This window comes from Diadema antillarum, unplaced genomic scaffold, assembly GCF_040938485.1.
Source record: "Diadema antillarum isolate AM-2024a unplaced genomic scaffold, OU_Dant_1.0 seq00000175_RagTag, whole genome shotgun sequence".
Classification (NCBI taxonomy): Eukaryota; Metazoa; Echinodermata; class Echinoidea; order Diadematoida; family Diadematidae; genus Diadema; species Diadema antillarum.
The window spans coordinates 481071-499376 of record NW_027271243.1 but is presented as its reverse complement, the minus strand read 5'-3'; the positions used below and the strand labels follow the sequence as shown (position 1 = coordinate 499376).

Below are 18306 nucleotides of genomic sequence, written 5' to 3'. Positions count from 1 at the left end.
TAAAGTAACGAAATTCAACTATATGCACCCTGACTCTTTTCAATGCAAAATGAATAAAAAAGGGAAAAAAAGAGGTAATGTTAAATATAAGGAGATATCACTATTTTCTCAATAAACCGTAACCGTAGACGGTTTATTCTTGAAAGAACTTTATCTTATAAACCATTAATCACATTTTGTAGATCTAATAATGCCTATCATTGATTATACTAAGCAAAATGTTTACATTCGTTGTTTCTATCTCTAATTCACATTTTACAAGCACTAAAGCTGGGATTTTACTTCGTCTGCAAATAGTAAAAAAATGTCTTCAAGATGGAGGATGGCCACATCCTACGTTAAAAGTCTTATGTACTGTTATTATCGTTTTAATTCCGTTTGCATATATTGTATTTCAATTGAATGACAATAGTTGTGTATATAATCTGTACTGCCAACATTTTATATGGCCATTGCATCATAATACAATGTACGCACATGCACGTACTCCCAAGTTTGTGTGTTTCCTAGTATGACGTAGGCCTATTCTGTATGTATGTTTCTATTTCAAGATCTCTCTCTCTCTCCACTTCTATCTCTCCTCTCTCTTTCTTTCTCTTTATCTCTCTCTCTCTCTAATATACAATATTAGTTGCTCTTCAATTACTTTTTCACACTAAAGATAGTGAGGTTTGTTCTATTGCATAGTCATTTTCAATTTGTATTTCTTTTCGCACCATTAATATGAAACGTCATACGTCATATTGCATCTATCAGTGTGTATATTAATTCATTTACTTTCAAAACGGTAACCTGTACTTATTATCGTCGTGTTTAAAATACTATACTGAGCAAAAAAGATAATGAAAATAGAAATGAGCAAAGCTGTTCACTCTGTAGACAACTATGTATTTATTACCAGTTCTCCGTCGTTTGGTCAACATCGATAACAGTTACATCTATGCAGCAAATTACGGGAAAAGACATTTCACACGACATTTCACAAAAGTATACAAGGGCCAGAACATCAGTGATAGAGGATGAATGTTAGTTTTCAGTTATAAGACATACTGAGTATCATCGGTAGAAAACAGCTACGGAATTGCACGATGATACGAGGGAGACGAATTACACGTGCATGGTATGAAGTATTATTATCTCGTGAGAGATATCGCAATACATAGATATAGCGGGAAGAGCAGAGTCTGTAAGATATATAATTTCAGTGTGCCTACAGTATGGTGAGACTACGGACACATCTTTCTTTCATGACACAATTTTATATTGCTCACAGGGTATCATTCAGTACAAATATATCACATCAAAGTTCTATGAATAGATGATAAATGTATTCTTTTCTTTCTAGATATTGAAGGAAACATTGTGTTACAAATGTTTCCTGCTTAGTACCGTAACGGTTTGAAGGTTTTTGACATGTTGATGTATTGTTTGTATCAACTAATTTTTCTGTTCGATTTCCTTGCATATTCTTTTATAATCGATGTATGTTTTGTTTTCATATGGAGCTCGATAAATTCGCGTAGTGCACCATCAAGTGGTAAACACTTAGATAATCATAGTGACGCACTGGTATTATCCTTTCTTTAGACCTACCTTAAAATCTGTTCATCTCTCCATCCTGTAGCTGACACTTTATCTTTTCTATCATTAAATGTTTCGTTTCTCTTTTTTTTTCTGCGAGAATATGCTTGTATTTTCTGAGACGTATGAAACATTTGTAACACAATGAGTATCATCATATTATAGCGAAACATACAAGTCACATCTTAGAACGACGTCAAAACACTCTAGCGCCATCTTGAGTTCTTTAGGCAGGACAGTTGGCCTCGTCATTGGAGCAGTCGATGACACCATCGCACTTGAAGCCGTACGGGATGCACTTGTTGTCACTGCACGTGAAACCATCGCAGGCTGCATCAAAGAACAAGGAAACAGAGAATAGCAAACAATTGAAAGCAGGCTCAACTGTCACACAGTCCTGACAAGCGTACTTCAAGTATATGCAAAGAGCTTACAACGATTGTGGTGGAGAGGAGAAAAATCTCTTAGAGTACAATATGTACACGCTTGTAGTGAGTAGTGTGTGTCATTGAGCGTGTGTATGTGTGTGTACGTGCGTGCGTGTTAACCATATTAAAGATGTGATTGTGCAGTACTATCTCTTCCATGGACTTAGAACAAACTTTAATGTTATGTGACTTATATGCAAACAAGAAATAGATAGAATATTATCACATAAAACATACATTTTACCTTTTTGCACTACCGGAAAGTTTGAAATGTACAACCAAAGTGATAAACGACTTTGCTACTTCTTTATGTTGAAAAGGTGGTGTTGTTTGTCCTTAGACAATTACCAAGACCATCGAAAGCAGAAGAAAAAGAATACCAGAAGTGTTTGCTGTCAAGCGAAGGTGTCACCAGAGACAAAGACAGCTAGACCAATAATTGACAGATGGAAAGATAAGTAGGTGTGGATAGATGGATGCTAGATGGATAGAAAGATGGATAAATATCATTTTACGCAGACAAAATAGCGGGATGTCGAACGAGATCCAAATACGTATTTGTTTTTTCCTCCCATTCTGACGGACAGAGATACCTGCTAATTGCAGCCAACAGCAATTAATTTGTCGACCAAACTGCCCATGCTTGAAATCTAACAGAATGGTGACCCTTGTCCTAGTATTCATGTGTCGTTTTGAATGAAGGTATAAAAAATCTCGATATTATTTTCTCCAGAGTGCACACACTCACCGCGTTGTAAATTATCGTTTTAATTCCGAAATGATCGCAAGATTTCTTTGAATCTAGATCGCGATGCACATCGATCGCACTGTTAAATGAAAATATGCTATGTTCCTAACTGGCAAAAATTCAAAGTTTTGGATATAGATGCAAGTCCAATCACTTGTATCTCGTCAGCGTGAATAGACAGAATGGTGGATAAATTGTGTGTGTGTGTGCATGTGAAAGAGCGAGAAAGAGAGAGGGAGAGAGAGAGAGAGAGAGAGAGGGGGGGGGGGGGCGGAGGTCGATGACTCACGACAATTCTGCTCGTCTGCTCCATCGTTGCAGTCCGCCGCTCCGTCGCACACCCACTGCGGCTCGACGCAGCCGAAATCGTCGCTCACACACGGGAAGCAGGCGGGGAGCTCGGCGTTGTCTTGTGCATGATCCAACGTAGCTTCACCCTCTATCATGTAAAGGAAACAAACAAACATACGAATATACTATGCAAGGTAAGTTATCATATGCGGAATTGTTTATGGGTTGCATAGGTACAACGTGACATTCATCATTTCGTTACAGTTCTAACACGGATACTCACCCCAGCTTGAACACCAGTGTTTCTAATAATATATTTTGGTGCTCTTTCTCACCATCCTATATAGCGAATATATTACTCTCCATGGTATAGCCATATTTGGCTGGGCCTTCATAGCCAAAGTAAAAAATACCATAAACCTGCAAGTAGGCTAGTAGGCCTATATGCAGTTGCGGTGCCTATTTTTGAAAATGCTGCAGTCAAGATCATGTACTATTTAAACAATAGAAAAATATATATATATATGAGTGATCCTATAAACATCATATAACTTTTGGATACTCATTCTCTCACTTGTAGAAATACAAAAAATCTAAATACCCCGTAGTGTTAATTACGCATGTTTTTGACAACACGACCAATCCAAAAAAGTTACCGATTTGCTGACATAGAGGGCAGTAGAGAGTAACACACCACTACAGCGTCAGGATAATAATTAATTAGCAGTTGCCATGGTGTTATTCAATTCACGCAAGGCTTCTGCCCTACTTTATTAAAAGGAATTGAATGTTCTTGTTTGCCGAAGCAAGCATGCGTGCATTAATGAAAACCGCTTAAAGTTGTGCCCAATTATCAAATGTGATGAAGACGGGCGCATTACCAAATGGCTACTCGCGTGACAATATTGCAGGAATCGCTGGCGTTGGGCTCTGCTGCAGTATACTGCGTTATATTCTACGAAATCGCATTATCCTAAAAAAATATTAATAAGGCACTAAGGACGCTGTGATTGCAAATTTTGTCATCTTCCAAGATAGGCATAGCCCTCAGTCCCTACACTGGTCAATAGAAAAATCCTTGTCAATTTCTCAAAGGCCCAGTCTGGGTTCTATCAACTCATAATGTATTATTAATGTAAAAAAGGCATGATGGAGATAATGAATTATTACGAAGATATAGTCGTTATTCATATTCGTAGATTTATGTCATATATAACCTATGGGTATTCAAATCATCATATAGGCGTATGAAATAGTAGTAATAGTTTTTTTTTCTTCATCTAAACATGTTGTATGTATAATGGGAGAGAGAAAGAGAGTATGTATTTTCTGCATTTCTCCCTTGTCTTATAAACGTATATGTATACATATTATATTATATCATTGTATATAAATGTATATAGATTATCATACAATGTTTATATTATACACGCACACCCACACACACACCCACGCACACACACACACGCACACACACACACACACACACACACACATACAGGGACGGATCCAGGAATTCCGTTAAGAGGGGGCGCGTTTACAACATTAAGGGGGGGGGGGGACACGCACCCCTCCCCCATTTTTTTCTTTTTATATCTTTTGCTTCAACAAAAAAATAAAAATAAAGAGGGGGGGGGGGCGGTGCGCCCGGTGCGGTCCTCCCTGGATCCGCCACTGCATACACGTATATAACAAATTAAAAGAGAAATGAGTGTAGGGGATAGACAAATACATAGAGAGATAGCGAGGCAGAGAACGTGTCACTGCACTGAAAGTCAATGATTCAAAATGGAGTAGCAACAATCATGACAATGTTTATAAGAGATTAGGTTACACATAACTAGAGTAGGTAATTACATGTACTAGTAGCCACAATGGGCCATATTAAAGTATCAGAATAGATTTAGTCCGAACAGGGTGGTGTTTTGGCGAGAGAGCCTAGTACCTCCTTGGTTTGAACAGTATAATGCATACATGTGTGTGTGTATGTACCCGTGCATGTATGGATGTGTGTTTGAAAAAAACAGATTTCGTTTTTGGTGAAATGAGTCATAATGTAAGACTGACATATTCTGTAAAATGTTTGCGTGTAATGCACTATGTCTTACTGAAATGTTTTGTTTTGTTTTTGTGAATGTGAGTTTTGTGGCACTGGACGGAATTCGAATAAGGAATTGAAAAAAAAAAGTGTATATGTGGATATGAATGATGTTTCTGATTATGTTTGAATACTAATGAGCATTTGAATGTGTAAATGTGTGTAAAGTGTCGTATAGTTGAATAGTTTTGGTTGAGATGGAAATTCAGGTTAAACTTTTGCGAGAAACCAAATCAGAAAACTAATTAAAAACCACTTATATGACATATTAAAGAGCATTCAATTCTGAAAGGAAATAAAAGTTTATCTTATGAAAATCGGTTTTGAAATGGCTGACATTTCCAAAAACAAAGAGATCCTGATAACGGCGGATTGGTCCAACGTTTTATTAAAACGACTTTGTTTTACGTTGTTGATTTATATCCCATCAAATAAACTTTTAATTCATCTAGGAATTGTGTTCTGTCTAATAGTTCAATGAGTGGTTTCCGATTATCATGAGGAAAAAAAAAAGAGTTAAGATATAAGTCCCCATCTCAACCGAAACTATACTGTATACACCCTTTAATATACTGGTATGCTTATGTGTGTAGTAAGACGCGAACGAAAATCCTGACAAGCATGACGATACGATGGGCCGCAATTGTGATTATGAATATGCTTTTTGTTTTCTTCTGGCGAAAATGTTTGATTTCCTCTTTAATAGTTCGGCTTTAAAAGCAGGTCTGCTGGAGCAATCATAGACACATTATTATGCGACTGATCGGTAAGGATTCCGGAACTACCTTGGGTACCACTTGTTTTCCTGAGATATGTGGCCGGTGGTGGTGGTGGTGGTGATTGGCCGATTGAAGGGGGAAGATTAATCGCGAAGCTGTAGGCTCATTGATAGGAGCTGAGAGGAAATTGACAAAGAAGCCCGGTTTCGAAACCAACGGTGACTCTTCCAGTCAGCGAACAGATAACGCCAGGTATGGAGCAGACGTTCGCAGTGTGTGTGTGTGTGTGTGGGGGGGGGGGGGGATCGATTCGAGTTAATGGGGCATACTATATCATTTCTTCTTTTGTTGTTGTCGCTGTTTTTTTTTTTTGATTATTTTTTTATTAAGGTTTTTGCTTCGAATGATAAGATGCACATTCCGAATCATACACGAGGCAGGGGTCTTTCAGTAGAGCGTCTATTAGCGATTGAAAAGAGAGTAATTGTACTTTTCAAACTATAATAGATTATCATCCGCCCTCATCATCTATCATAGTAATTATTTTCTCTTTTATGAAATGACAGAAAAAAAAGCGAAAGAAATGTGTCAAATTTGCTGTTCGTAATAAAGGTACACTTATAGAGAGTGTTCCTTTTGTGCTACATATTTTTAGTCAGGAAAATACGCACGAAATCTCGGCACATTTCAACAGAGTTTGTGCACTAAATTATGATATGACATGACAGAACGTTATTAACCATTTTTCATTACAATGAGTCAAATTTGTGCACAGACTTTACACACAAAGCTACGGACGGCAAATAGATGAGTCACATAGAGGGTCAATGATAGAAAACGATATGTTCCTGTTTATTCGACCCAGGTTTTATCGGCACTAGAAATGCAGCTTTTAAATGCTTCTTCCAATCTATATGGATCCAAATTACTAGCACATGTATTGGATCTGTTCCGCTGCGCTCTCTTTTCTCGAATCCTGCCCGACCCACTTTCATTGTCAAAGGGGTTTCCCGAAGGTTTCATCCTCACCGAATGACGAGGTTTCAAGTCCGAATTAAATAGTAAGGGATTACACTGTCAAAATTCTCAAAAAGGGTACGGTGCTAGAGCTACATCATGTTAGAAAGTGGCACTCGTGTACACCAATGCGTTAAATAGAGAGTAGCACTCTTGTCTACCAATGTATTTATTGGTATCGCCTGAGCTGCCGTATAGCAAAGGTCGACATGGTGTGAGAGCCTTTTGTCGCCTCTTGGCCGCATAATACAAGGTAATCTGTGAGGGTGCGAAGGACCTTTCAGCTCTGGTTTGTGTCGATAATGGATACACGTTTGCCTTAAGGGTACTCGTTTATACCCCAAGGATATATCGCTTATGAGAAGGGTTTGGGTATACAGCTTTGGGGGATTTATGCGTTCTCCTTTGAAAAAAAAATGGTGACATGCTGATGAAGACTACTTACTACTCATTTCATCCTTAGATTTGTAGACGTACAGGCGGTACCGTTGATTGATGTTACCTGCTTTGTTCTTTTCCCCGGAACATTATGTATGTGTGTGTGTCTGAACGTATGTATATGGATAAAAACACAATAGGCCTATATTATGTGGATATGTTTTTATTTATATGAAACATACAGATATAATTGTATATATACATCATTTATCCTCTAAGAAAAAAGTTGTTATAATTCATACTTCATTAGACTGAAATGTATTACCGGAAAGAAATCAGGACAGTTTCGTGTGTCTTTAAAACAAGAACAAAAGTCCTTAATAATTTTGACAAAATCATTTCTAAAATGACAAAGAACAATGCGTTTGTTATAATACCAGTCTCAGAAGGTAAGCTGTAAGATCGCACTCTGGCATTCCAATTAAAATGCCCCCGCATGTGACTGCTCGCAGTTTTTTATCAAATCGTAGTGCTTTTCCCCCTTATCTGGTTCAAAATGGACTCATGTCAAATGAGCCTTAAACTGGTGCCATCCCAATATTAATCATAGTGATATCAAAATCCTAATCGCATGAATAAAATAATTTTGAAAATGTAGCCGCAATTATTCTTTCGACGTTATATCCCTCCCCCCCCCCCGAAAAAAGGAAGAAAACCAAACAAATAGAGAAAGTTATAAATAATATACTTGTCACTCTTCTACACAATGGCGATGGAAAAGCGGTTTCCTGGGAGCATAATCAGTCATGCATTGTGTATAGAGGGACATATGCAGCAATGGTGTTTTGTGGCTTCAAGCTTGAGTCGGGCATAATGATAACAGCGGTAAGAACGTATTACACTGTATAACTAAGTGGTTATCATTGCTGAGGGACGTTGGTTACACAAGTCCCATGTATTGAAATGCTCAACTTAGCTTCGTTCTGTTCAGTGTTGTAAATTGCCTTTCCCGACCATAAGGAGCGAAGATGTCACTATATATTATCCGTTTAAAATTTCTCCTCATCTTTCGATCGTAATTTCTGTCAAGTAAAATGAAGACTTATGACCGCCTTTCACGTGTATACGCATGCAGGGCTCCAGTCGTATGTATAATTATGGGGTTGCAGAAATATATAAGAAAAAAACAAGAAGAAGGCAGAAACACCAAAACAGATCAGGCCAGAAATTTGAAAGTTGATTTTGACGTACATTCGTTACTAACGAATGACTGATGCAACTAACATGACATTCGTTGCATATTCTCCCAATAAATTTCAACTCCCCCCCCCCCCCCCCCCCCCATCCGAAGGAAGCATAATTACTATGTCATTGCTTGCCGGCTTTCTTCTTTTTTTCTCGAGGACTGATGATTTGTAATTTAAAGGTTCACACCTGCTTTTCTAGCTCATTTTTTCCACTTCATCCAGTCTTTCAGCCTTCCATTTGTTTTGCACACCAATTTTCCCTCTTATGGTGTCATTTGCTTCTTACAATTTGATAATTTTCTTCTTCAAAAGAAAAAAAAAATCTTAAGAGATATATTTCTATTACGACAAGTTTTCTTTATACAGACAAAGAAAAGAATCCCATGTGGTATATAATACAAGCCAATAAAATATTCTTATTGTAAACACAATAATAAGATAAACCCATTGCTTTCAACAAGCATAATATTGATCATGTATCAAGGCTATTCGGATTGACGTATCTCAGAGACGACGGACTAGTGAAAGAAAGGCGAATTAAAGTCAGAAAAACTGAAACTAACTCACCGCCTTGGCAGGTGATTTCGTCCTCCTGACTCATCAAACAGTCCACGTGGTTGTTGCATCGGTCTTGTTCCGAAATGCAATGGGGCGAGCCGAGACAGGGTGACTTGCCAGTTGGACATTCTGATGCATTTCACGACATAGAAATCAAACCAAAAATTGAATTGAATTGAATTGAATAACTGAAACTGCACTGGTCTTGCACTCGAGACACAGTGAACAGTTCCAGCACGTTTATTTTCATATTTCACTTGACATCAAAATACATCCAAAAAAAAAAATACAAACCAAGCAAGATACAAAACATGTCATACGTCGGGACATGAACAGAAAGTGTGTCAGCATTCATAATGTACATAAGACTAATTCTCTATAACTTGTGAAATATGATGGAACCGCAAAAGCAAAGCTTGTAAGCGCAGGTTCCATGAAAAAATACCGGTGTAAATTTGCTATGCAATCAATGGAGATAGGACACAAAGTAATAATGATGAGACGATATGAAAGCTAAAATATTAAAGTACAAAGGGAAAAAGAAATAAGAGAATAAAGAGAAAAAGTGAAAAAAAAACAAAACAAAAAACAAGAACCCAAAGAATAAAAACTGAGTGAAAATATGGCATATAGGTATGCAGTAAATGTATGCAGTAAAATGCAGTAAAAGATAAGTTAAAAAAGATACAAAATCATCATAAAAACGAATTGCCGTGAAATTTGACATAATTATTTCCAAAGATGAAAGGGCGCATTTAATTTTTTTTTTTTTGCGTATAACACCATGTTCTTTTTGTTATTCTTTCTTATCACAATGCTTGTATACATTTCTTGTAAAGTGAATACATAAATGGGAGACGAGTACCTTCCATTCATATAACAAATTGTAATGACACACGGAAAGTTTTTTTTCATGATTTTTTCATTTTGCTTTCCCTTTTTCATAGTTAGCTATGAAAACATGAAAAAGTTCTTTTTTTCGCACAAAAGCTTGAATTTCTTTGAATAAAGTAAAAACACAAAGTCAAAATTGTTTACTTTTGTAAAAAAAAAGCTCTTTCAAAAAAAGTTTTAAAATTTCAGTCACCAGATTTACAATAAGCTGAAATAATCTAACGATTATTGAAACAAATGCATATAAAAAATCAGAAAATACAGTAAAACATAATTCCACTTGCAATCACGTATTTTGTATGCATTTCTTCAAAAGGTTTACTGGACATAGGCGAAAGCATTACGTAGGGACTAATATCCTTATCATGGCTCTGGATAAGACAGACAGACAGGAAGACAAACGGACACTGTTTAATGATGTTCTTTGATTAAATTTCATTCAAAATCAGCGTCATGTTCCTACAGAAACGAATAATAAGAAACATAACTAAGCTGTTCTTAAAATTTGTGCTGCTATGAAAATCACAATTTATAAAATATGATGAAATATCTTATGCAAAAATCTTATCAAGTATACAAAAGTGATACAAAACACCTAATATAATCTTAATCAATTTGATTAAACTCATCAACATCTGCTAAATTGTATAAAAATGTACACAAGATAATATAGCATTTCACGAAAGCCTGAAGTAAACTAAGATTACTTTGACCATAATTTAATAAGCTAACGAAATTCTTCAATCTTTTTTTCTCATATACAACAAAATAATCATATGTGCATGTGTACTTGCTCCATAGACCGAAAGAAAATACTTAGTAAATTATTTCCCTTCTTAATCATCCTAACTAGCACATCATTACCTTCAATACTTTACAACCCTCTAAACCACAACTACCACCCAACGCACATGAAACATCCCTTCACACAACGAACCTACCCGTGTTCACCACCACACACTCACCAAACAAATTGCCTCAAGAAAATCAAAGTAAAACATATACACGCACACACTTTTTATGATATTCTTTATTTGAATTTTATTCAATATCAGGCTGATTTTCACAATGAAATCAGTTTGAAAAAAAATAACAACAGATGTTCTCATTTGGGCTGCGGATTCACTTTTTTTTTTAACATACAATGAGATATATATCTATTTTTGGCAAATCAAACCACGTATACAAAAGTGATATAAAAGCTCTGCATAAATCTCAGAAAAAAAAAATCTACCTTGATCACCTGACCACCACTAATCAATATAGCAATATCTGCTTCATAACTCACACACACACACACACACACACACACAAACACACACACTCACCTATGGCGCTGACGTGCAGAGAGAACTCAACCTTCTCCCCTTTCGGGTGCGACACCAGTACGTAGGCAAGGTTGTTGGGCGTGGTGTACGCATGAGTGTTGCTGGGCGTCTGCGAGGAAGTCGGGGAGATTCTGGCGGTCTGGGAGGAGTCTTCCGTAGGGTCCGAACCGGATCCGGTGATGATGTACGACGAGGTGGCCCACTTCGTGTTCGACGTGAACGAGACGTCGGTGAAGCGGAAGAAGATAGTCGTTCCCGCAGCCGCCGTGAAGCGGAAGAGTGAAAACCAGGTGTTGGTGCTCGCCACTTTCACCGGGTTATTGTCGGCGGCGTGGACGATAATCGGGTCATCGATGCTCATGGTGTACGTTACTAGGGAGCGAATTACGGAATGATTACCAAAATAGTTAAGATTATAAGAAATCATGTTTATGATGGCAACAGAACAAAATGATAAAGGAATAGCCGAATATATGTGTAATACCACTCTATCTTTCAAGGACTTAATCTGTAAAATGCGCATTTTGGTATATTATTATACTTGTCATCAATGTCATATTTTGCCTTCATATTAATTGTTATTCATTCCAGTTTGGAAAACAAATGATGGTTTGAATCCAACTTTTCATCTTGTTTATGTGTCATTCCTGAAGTTAAACATTTGTTTTTCTACACGATATTATTCAAACGGAGAAATGAAAGAAAAAACACACCAACAAAACATCATCAATGAAATGGAGAAGGAAAAGTCTAGTGTTGCTCATCAAGGTAAGTATGCCGGTGAGAGAGAGAGAGAGTTAAAGGACAGAAAAAGAGAAAATAGAAAAAAAAAACCCAGAGAGTGAAACAGAGGGGGACCACTGTGACGGTCTTAAAAAAAAATGAATGATGACAGCACACGAAGGAATTGTTTCTTAATTTACAACGATCTTCATATCGAAGGGAGACAAAACTTGACAGATAACTCCAATCATTGTTAAAGAACAAAACATCAACAACAAGAACACCTATCCAATTATCAACTTGCAGAAATAATTCAATAATTAGGGCAAAGTTTTCAAACTCGTCAACAAAGCTGTAACAATGTAAAAAAAAAAATGTTTTACAAGCTGGCCAAAATTGACAAGTATCTCGTGGCGATAGCGCGAGAGTAGGAAATTCTGTCACATTATCCAACTGACGCTGCCCCATAAAGCATCAATGTGAGATAAACTGGTCAAGGATAAAACAATAAATTTCACGAGAATAAAGACCATTATTTACTCAATAATCATAATAACTTCATAGAAGATTATGGTTTAAAATACACACTCGGTTGTGAAAAAAAAAGTGTCAACAGCGCAGCGGCGGTTTGACCGGCAGTATGAACCAAATACATGACAAGAAAGGAAGCCTATCTCTTATTCTTGTTAGGAAAACCAAACTCAGTACAAGGAAAACAAAGCCAACGAATCAAAAGTAGGTCGAAAAAAAAAGAACAAGAAAAAGAAGAAATAAGGCAGCACAGTTCTACCCTTAGAAAGTCAATATACATTTTTGTAAAGATTACACAGTGTTTTCCCACCCCAACTCAGCCCATCCGAACCCCAGCTTACCCCTTCTCTTCGATCTCAGCACCCCAGGGGGCCATTAAGAACACAGGTAGGCTTCGGGTAAGTGCATTGAACCCTGAAGGCATAAGTTCTGCTCTTTCCCCCTGTCCATGGGCTGAACAGAAAGCACGTCTTATTTTCTCCCTTTCGACTAAAGTGATTTTAGGAATACACATATTATTGCAGGACAAGTGGTGAGGCAAGGGAACTTGGTTTTTCCCCCTTAACCATTTTCTCTCTCCGCCGGGAATCAATGTCGATTACAACTTGTTTGTTAGTGTGTGTGTGTGTGTGTGTGTGCGTGTCTGTGTGTAAGAGTTTGTGTGGCTAAAAAAGACAGTGTTTTTGACCCAGTAAGAAAAAAAATATGCATAAAATTCATAGCATGAGAGGTAGGACACTATTAATTTTTCAGTGGAAACATCACTATTAGTAGCTGACAGAAGAAAAAGAGGGTTAGGATGATACAACAATGAGAGTGAGAAATTAAAAAAAAAAAAGAAAAGGTGTAGAGAGAGTGAGAGGAAGTCGTTGAGACAGACCAAAGCATCTCCGTTATACACACACACTTAATTTTCAGTTTATGGAACGCTGAAAAAAAGGAACAAGAACTGCGACAATATCGACATACTATTTCTGAAGTGATTCTTACTCTCTTTTTGAAAATTATTCGGGCAACGCTATTATTATAAAAAAGGCACGTTTCACATGTACAGATGTTACCAAAGAACTATCAATTCACAGGCAAAAACGTTTTAAAATCAGAACTTAAAGTATACCGATACTATCTCTGTGCTTTCAGACGGAAATAGATACATACACTCATCAACCTACGACCCCCTCCCCAAACACACACACACAATCTACAACACTCACAAACACAAGATCCGCTTTCGCAAAGGCGGGAGTTATCAACGAGTACAGGCAGCGAGCGGGTCAGAAAGAGAGAGAGAGAGAGAGAGAGATACCGCGACAAGTGTTATACTTAGCCCGCGAAGGCAGTAGACATTTGAGAAAAGCCCGATTTACAATTCAAACAGAGAGAGAGAAAGAGAGACGGGGGGGGGGGGGGAGAAAAGAAGAAAAAACGCGAAAGATATGATCTTTAGCGCTGGGAATGATAGATATGAACTGTAATTGCGGGGGAAGGAATCCAAATAGAAACAGTTAGGCGAGCAAAGTGGGAAGAGAGAGAGAGAGAGAGAGAGAGAGGGTTAAAGGTAGTGAGAATGAAAGAGAGGGAGAGAAAGGGGAAATATATCAATACAGGTATACACTTACATCCAAAGTTGGAGTGCTGGCAGATGTCTTCCGCCTCGTCAGAGCCATCGGGGCAGTTCTGGGTGAAGTCACAGATCAACTGCTCCCCGAGACAGGCGCCATCGGGTTTACATTTCAGACAGTCTGTGTTGTGCGGGATTATGAAAAGCAAATTAAACATTAAAGACTGTAGTAAAGTCGTGTGTACACACACACACACATACACACACACACGCAAATACATTGTACATTCGACCAAAAAAGCACAAAGAGAAATGCACTTGCATAATTATGTATGTATCAATACCACTACTATACTTCTACTATACTGCTGCTACAACTACTACTACTACTACTACTACTACAACTACTACTACTACTACTACATTGTACTACTACTACTAATACTACACACACATACATATGTACATATGTATACACACACACACACACACATATATATATATATATATATATATATATATATAACATTTTATTTGAAGAATACGCATTTTTTCGGACATCCTGCCCTTTTTCAAGCAATTTTGATTTTCAGTAATCAAAATCACTCGACAAATTCCATGGCAGGTGGCAGAATAATTGTGTGTTCTTTAAATTAATGAAGTGTTGGTATTGACAGCAATAATATATTTACGCTTGCAAATGGTACTTATTCAAATTGTTTCTAACATATGCGTTTTCACCTGCGCAAGAACTACAAAACAAAACATCTTTGCATCAGACCAGCCCCAAGACATACCAGGTACTCCAAACACTGAAGTATTACATTTATTGTTTTAAACAATTTATATTTAACAATCTCTTGAACAGTGAACTTTACATAATATGAAATCGTGCCATTAGGCTTTACATCGGGTCGCAATCAATGAATCATAGGTGTCTCTATTGGGCTAAAGAAATACAACTCCTCACCACTCCTGAGAAATTGATATTGATAAAGTTATACATATTATTCACAAAACCAGACACAGACAGTCATCATGATAAGTTTAACACACATCACTATGTGCTCATCTTTGAAACACCCAGCATAGATTCCAGCAATCGAGATTGTTCATATCTCCAGGTATCGATTCATGACTTTTGCTTGAAATCAGACATTGTTAGCGAATAAATTGATATGGAATGTTGATGAAACCAATTTGAAATTATTTGGAACAAAAATTAATTGATTATAATTTGAATACCAGATATAATCTACAGAGATAAGAACATGAAACGATTTCATGATATCTAACTTGTAGGTGTTTTCATAAATGGTTGATTATATTGGAACCCCATGTAAATCTTATGTCACCATATCTAAGTATCGGTGCTCCTCACAGGGTTTATGACAATAAAAGTGCTATATCATTCAATTGTTTCCATCTCACATGAAAGATTTCACTATCGCTTGGGGGTTTCACTGGAAAACAAACTATTGGTCGCATTCAAAAATTACAGAAACTTAGTATTCGTTTGATAACCAACTCTTCATATTCACCAAGCACGTCCTGATTTCTTATGATGAAACCTTTACTTGATCAGAATTTACTGCCATTTAAAGTGTGGCTTTTACATTGAAGTTGTGTAGCAATAGTATTCCTGGAGCATTTCATTATCATGTCACCCTGAATTGCTCCTTTCATAATTCAATATTAGGGATGCTCAAAATATCCATACCCCATTAAACCCGATTTCAAAAACACAATCTGTCCATATTTTACTATAATTTTTAGTATTGACCTTCTACCACCAATGAAAGCCATAAGACTTGAAATCAGTTTAAAATGCTTTATTTAAAAGAAACTCTTCATCTTTTTTTATGAAGAGCACATGGAGTTTCATGTATGATTATGCAATGTTTCCTCCTCTGTCTCTTTTTTCTGTTTTCATTGTATCTTCCACATCTATTTCATCACGTGAATTTCTCTGATCATTGCCCCTGCTGAAATGTTACAAAGTTTGTTTATTAGGGATCATTTCGAGCAAGCAACGGTTTTTTTTTTTTGTCTGTCCAACCATTTACGAAGTACAGCATGAAAAAAACAATGTTTTTGATTTTGTGGCTGTTATCATGCCTTGACATGGAAAATGAAAGGATGAATTTGTAATTTCGTATTCAAGTTTGGTGTAATTACTCTTGATCTGAAAAAAAAAAACTCGTTTTAGCTGGACACGCAAACATCATTTCAAGATCAAGGACAAAAGTATCATGATTCTACTATACTGCAAACATAATTTCTATTCTAAATCTGTTTCGTATTTTTTTTTTTTGTGGTGGTATTTGTTATTTGGATTTTCTTTTTATAAGTTGGTTCCATGGGATATCCCCGGCCTTCAGCCATGTCAGCTTTGGATTATGGGAAATACAACATCTACACAGTGCTGTAACAGTAGTGTCATTATTATTGACATATTTTTCATACAATTTTAAGGATGATTCAGTTGAATGTTTCCACGTTAGCATGCCTGTACAGTGACGGGGCATTAGATTGCACATTACTTGAATATGAGACAGTTCTGAAGCAAATGATTTGCACACAACAATAGATATATAATGTACTCTTAAATGAATCCCACAAGAATGGGAACAATCATCCCCCAGCATTCCCACTGATTCCCACTGATCAGTTACTAGCAATCCCCTTTAATGCATACACTAATATATATATAATTTTCGATAACGTGAAAATGCGTAATTCCCGGGGCCATTATTTCTTATTCAATATTCCATATTTCAAACTTCACAGATCAATTCGTGCACAGTCACTCGCGATTTTTTTCAAGAAACATGTCTCGTCATTCAAAATAAGTCCTCTCGCCATTAGTTTCTTGACCTTTGGAAAAATATATAGTATCACTACCACAATAGTTGTACCTATCAAAACATGATACCAAAAGTTATAGCATACACTTGATGGTTGCATGATACGTCATAACTCCTGTTCCCAGATTTATTGCATAATATAATAGGCCACGTTAACATAGCTCACAAGCGAGTCAAAAAACATGAACCATCAATATTCTATTTTTTCCCCAGATAATCCAATGACTGTACTTGTACATGGAACTTGTACAAGTGCTTACTTGTTTATCTATCTAAAAGCCAAAGTTGATATTATTATAACATTGTATCCATGTTTTGTTGAAACTTATGTGATTCAAAGTATCTTCAAATATTATGTACTCATGTAAGCGTTATGTATATTGTTTTGTATTACTTTATATGGAAATAAAATCATTTGAATAGAACTGAATTGAATTGAACCCAACCATGATGACCGATGTTTAAAATCACAAAGGCTGTATTGAGTGGAATTACGTTATCAACACACAGTTACCAGGAATATGAATGTTCTGTCTTACCTCTCTGACCCCTGCGGTTACCGCGGACAGCCGAAATCTTTGACGCACACGCCAAAAGAAGCAAGACCGACACACAAACAGAGATACCGGCATTCATCTTGGATATTTCTTAAGAAAAATGTATATCCTGATTTTCGGTGACAAGATCCTTCAGTTTTCCAGACGCAGGCAAAATGCAAAGCTACTTCAAGGACAGTACACGCTGTTTTCTCCGGTGGTATGTGGCAAAAGTACAATCAGAGATGGTACGCCAACCAGTTAAATATGTACTTTGATTGTAAATAATCTGCGCGTGCGCATACCCCTCCATGTGATTGGCTGTGTTGCGTTGACGTAGATAGGGATACGACAAATAACAACGAAAATTCCGAAGATAATAGTAATGGCAATGTGAACAATAACCCACACTTGTGAGAAAATTCGTGGCGTTAGACGATATCCGCTGTCAATTTGTTGCCTACGAGGAATTTGAGCATTATGTATGCTTTAGTCGTATCAGAATATCTTTTCATGACCTTCACTTGGTCTTAGATACCTCATGATTTGAATAGATTCTAAACGACCGTGCCATATGTCTCATTATGGCATATGATTGCACTTTGAATGATACGGAAGCACGGTATCAACGTGACCTATCCTTTATTCAAAGAACATAATATACAGCCTTGAAAAATCCAAAAGTTCGCAGAAAGAAGCTACAAAGTAAGACTTTGAGAAACAACTTTGAAAAAAAAAACGTGAGCTGGTCAGACATTCACCTTCAAGAGTTCTATCACACATAGAGCTTGAGCAACTACG

At 36.9% G+C, this 18306-nt stretch overlaps 1 protein-coding gene across 1 annotated transcript; it reads right to left on the bottom strand.

Moving 5' to 3' along the window:
* Positions 1-1807: 1807 nt before the first annotated feature.
* On the bottom strand, positions 1808-17605 carry LOC139728359 (uncharacterized). Its single transcript, XM_071639305.1, has 6 exons — positions 17509-17605; positions 14161-14283; positions 11288-11659; positions 9075-9194; positions 3047-3196; positions 1808-1911 (listed from the first exon to the last, which is right to left on the bottom strand). Exons 1-6 carry the CDS (start codon positions 17603-17605, stop codon positions 1808-1810), a joined length of 966 nt encoding a protein of 321 aa, XP_071495406.1.
* Between the last annotated feature and the right edge of the window lie 701 nt (positions 17606-18306).

Bases quoted from the DNA above. Each gene is read 5' to 3' on its own strand.
- LOC139728359 (XM_071639305.1), bottom strand. From the start codon at position 17,605: ATGAATGCCGGTATCTCTGTTTGTGTGTCGGTCTTGCTTCTTTTGGCG. The intron at 14,284-17,508 runs GTAAGACAGAAC...CGCACAACACAG, and splicing joins TAACCGCAGGGGTCAGAGAG to ACTGTCTGAAATGTAAACCC. The intron at 1,912-3,046 runs GTGAGTCATCGA...TCTTTGATGCAG, and splicing joins AGCAGACGAGCAGAATTGTC to CCTGCGATGGTTTCACGTGC.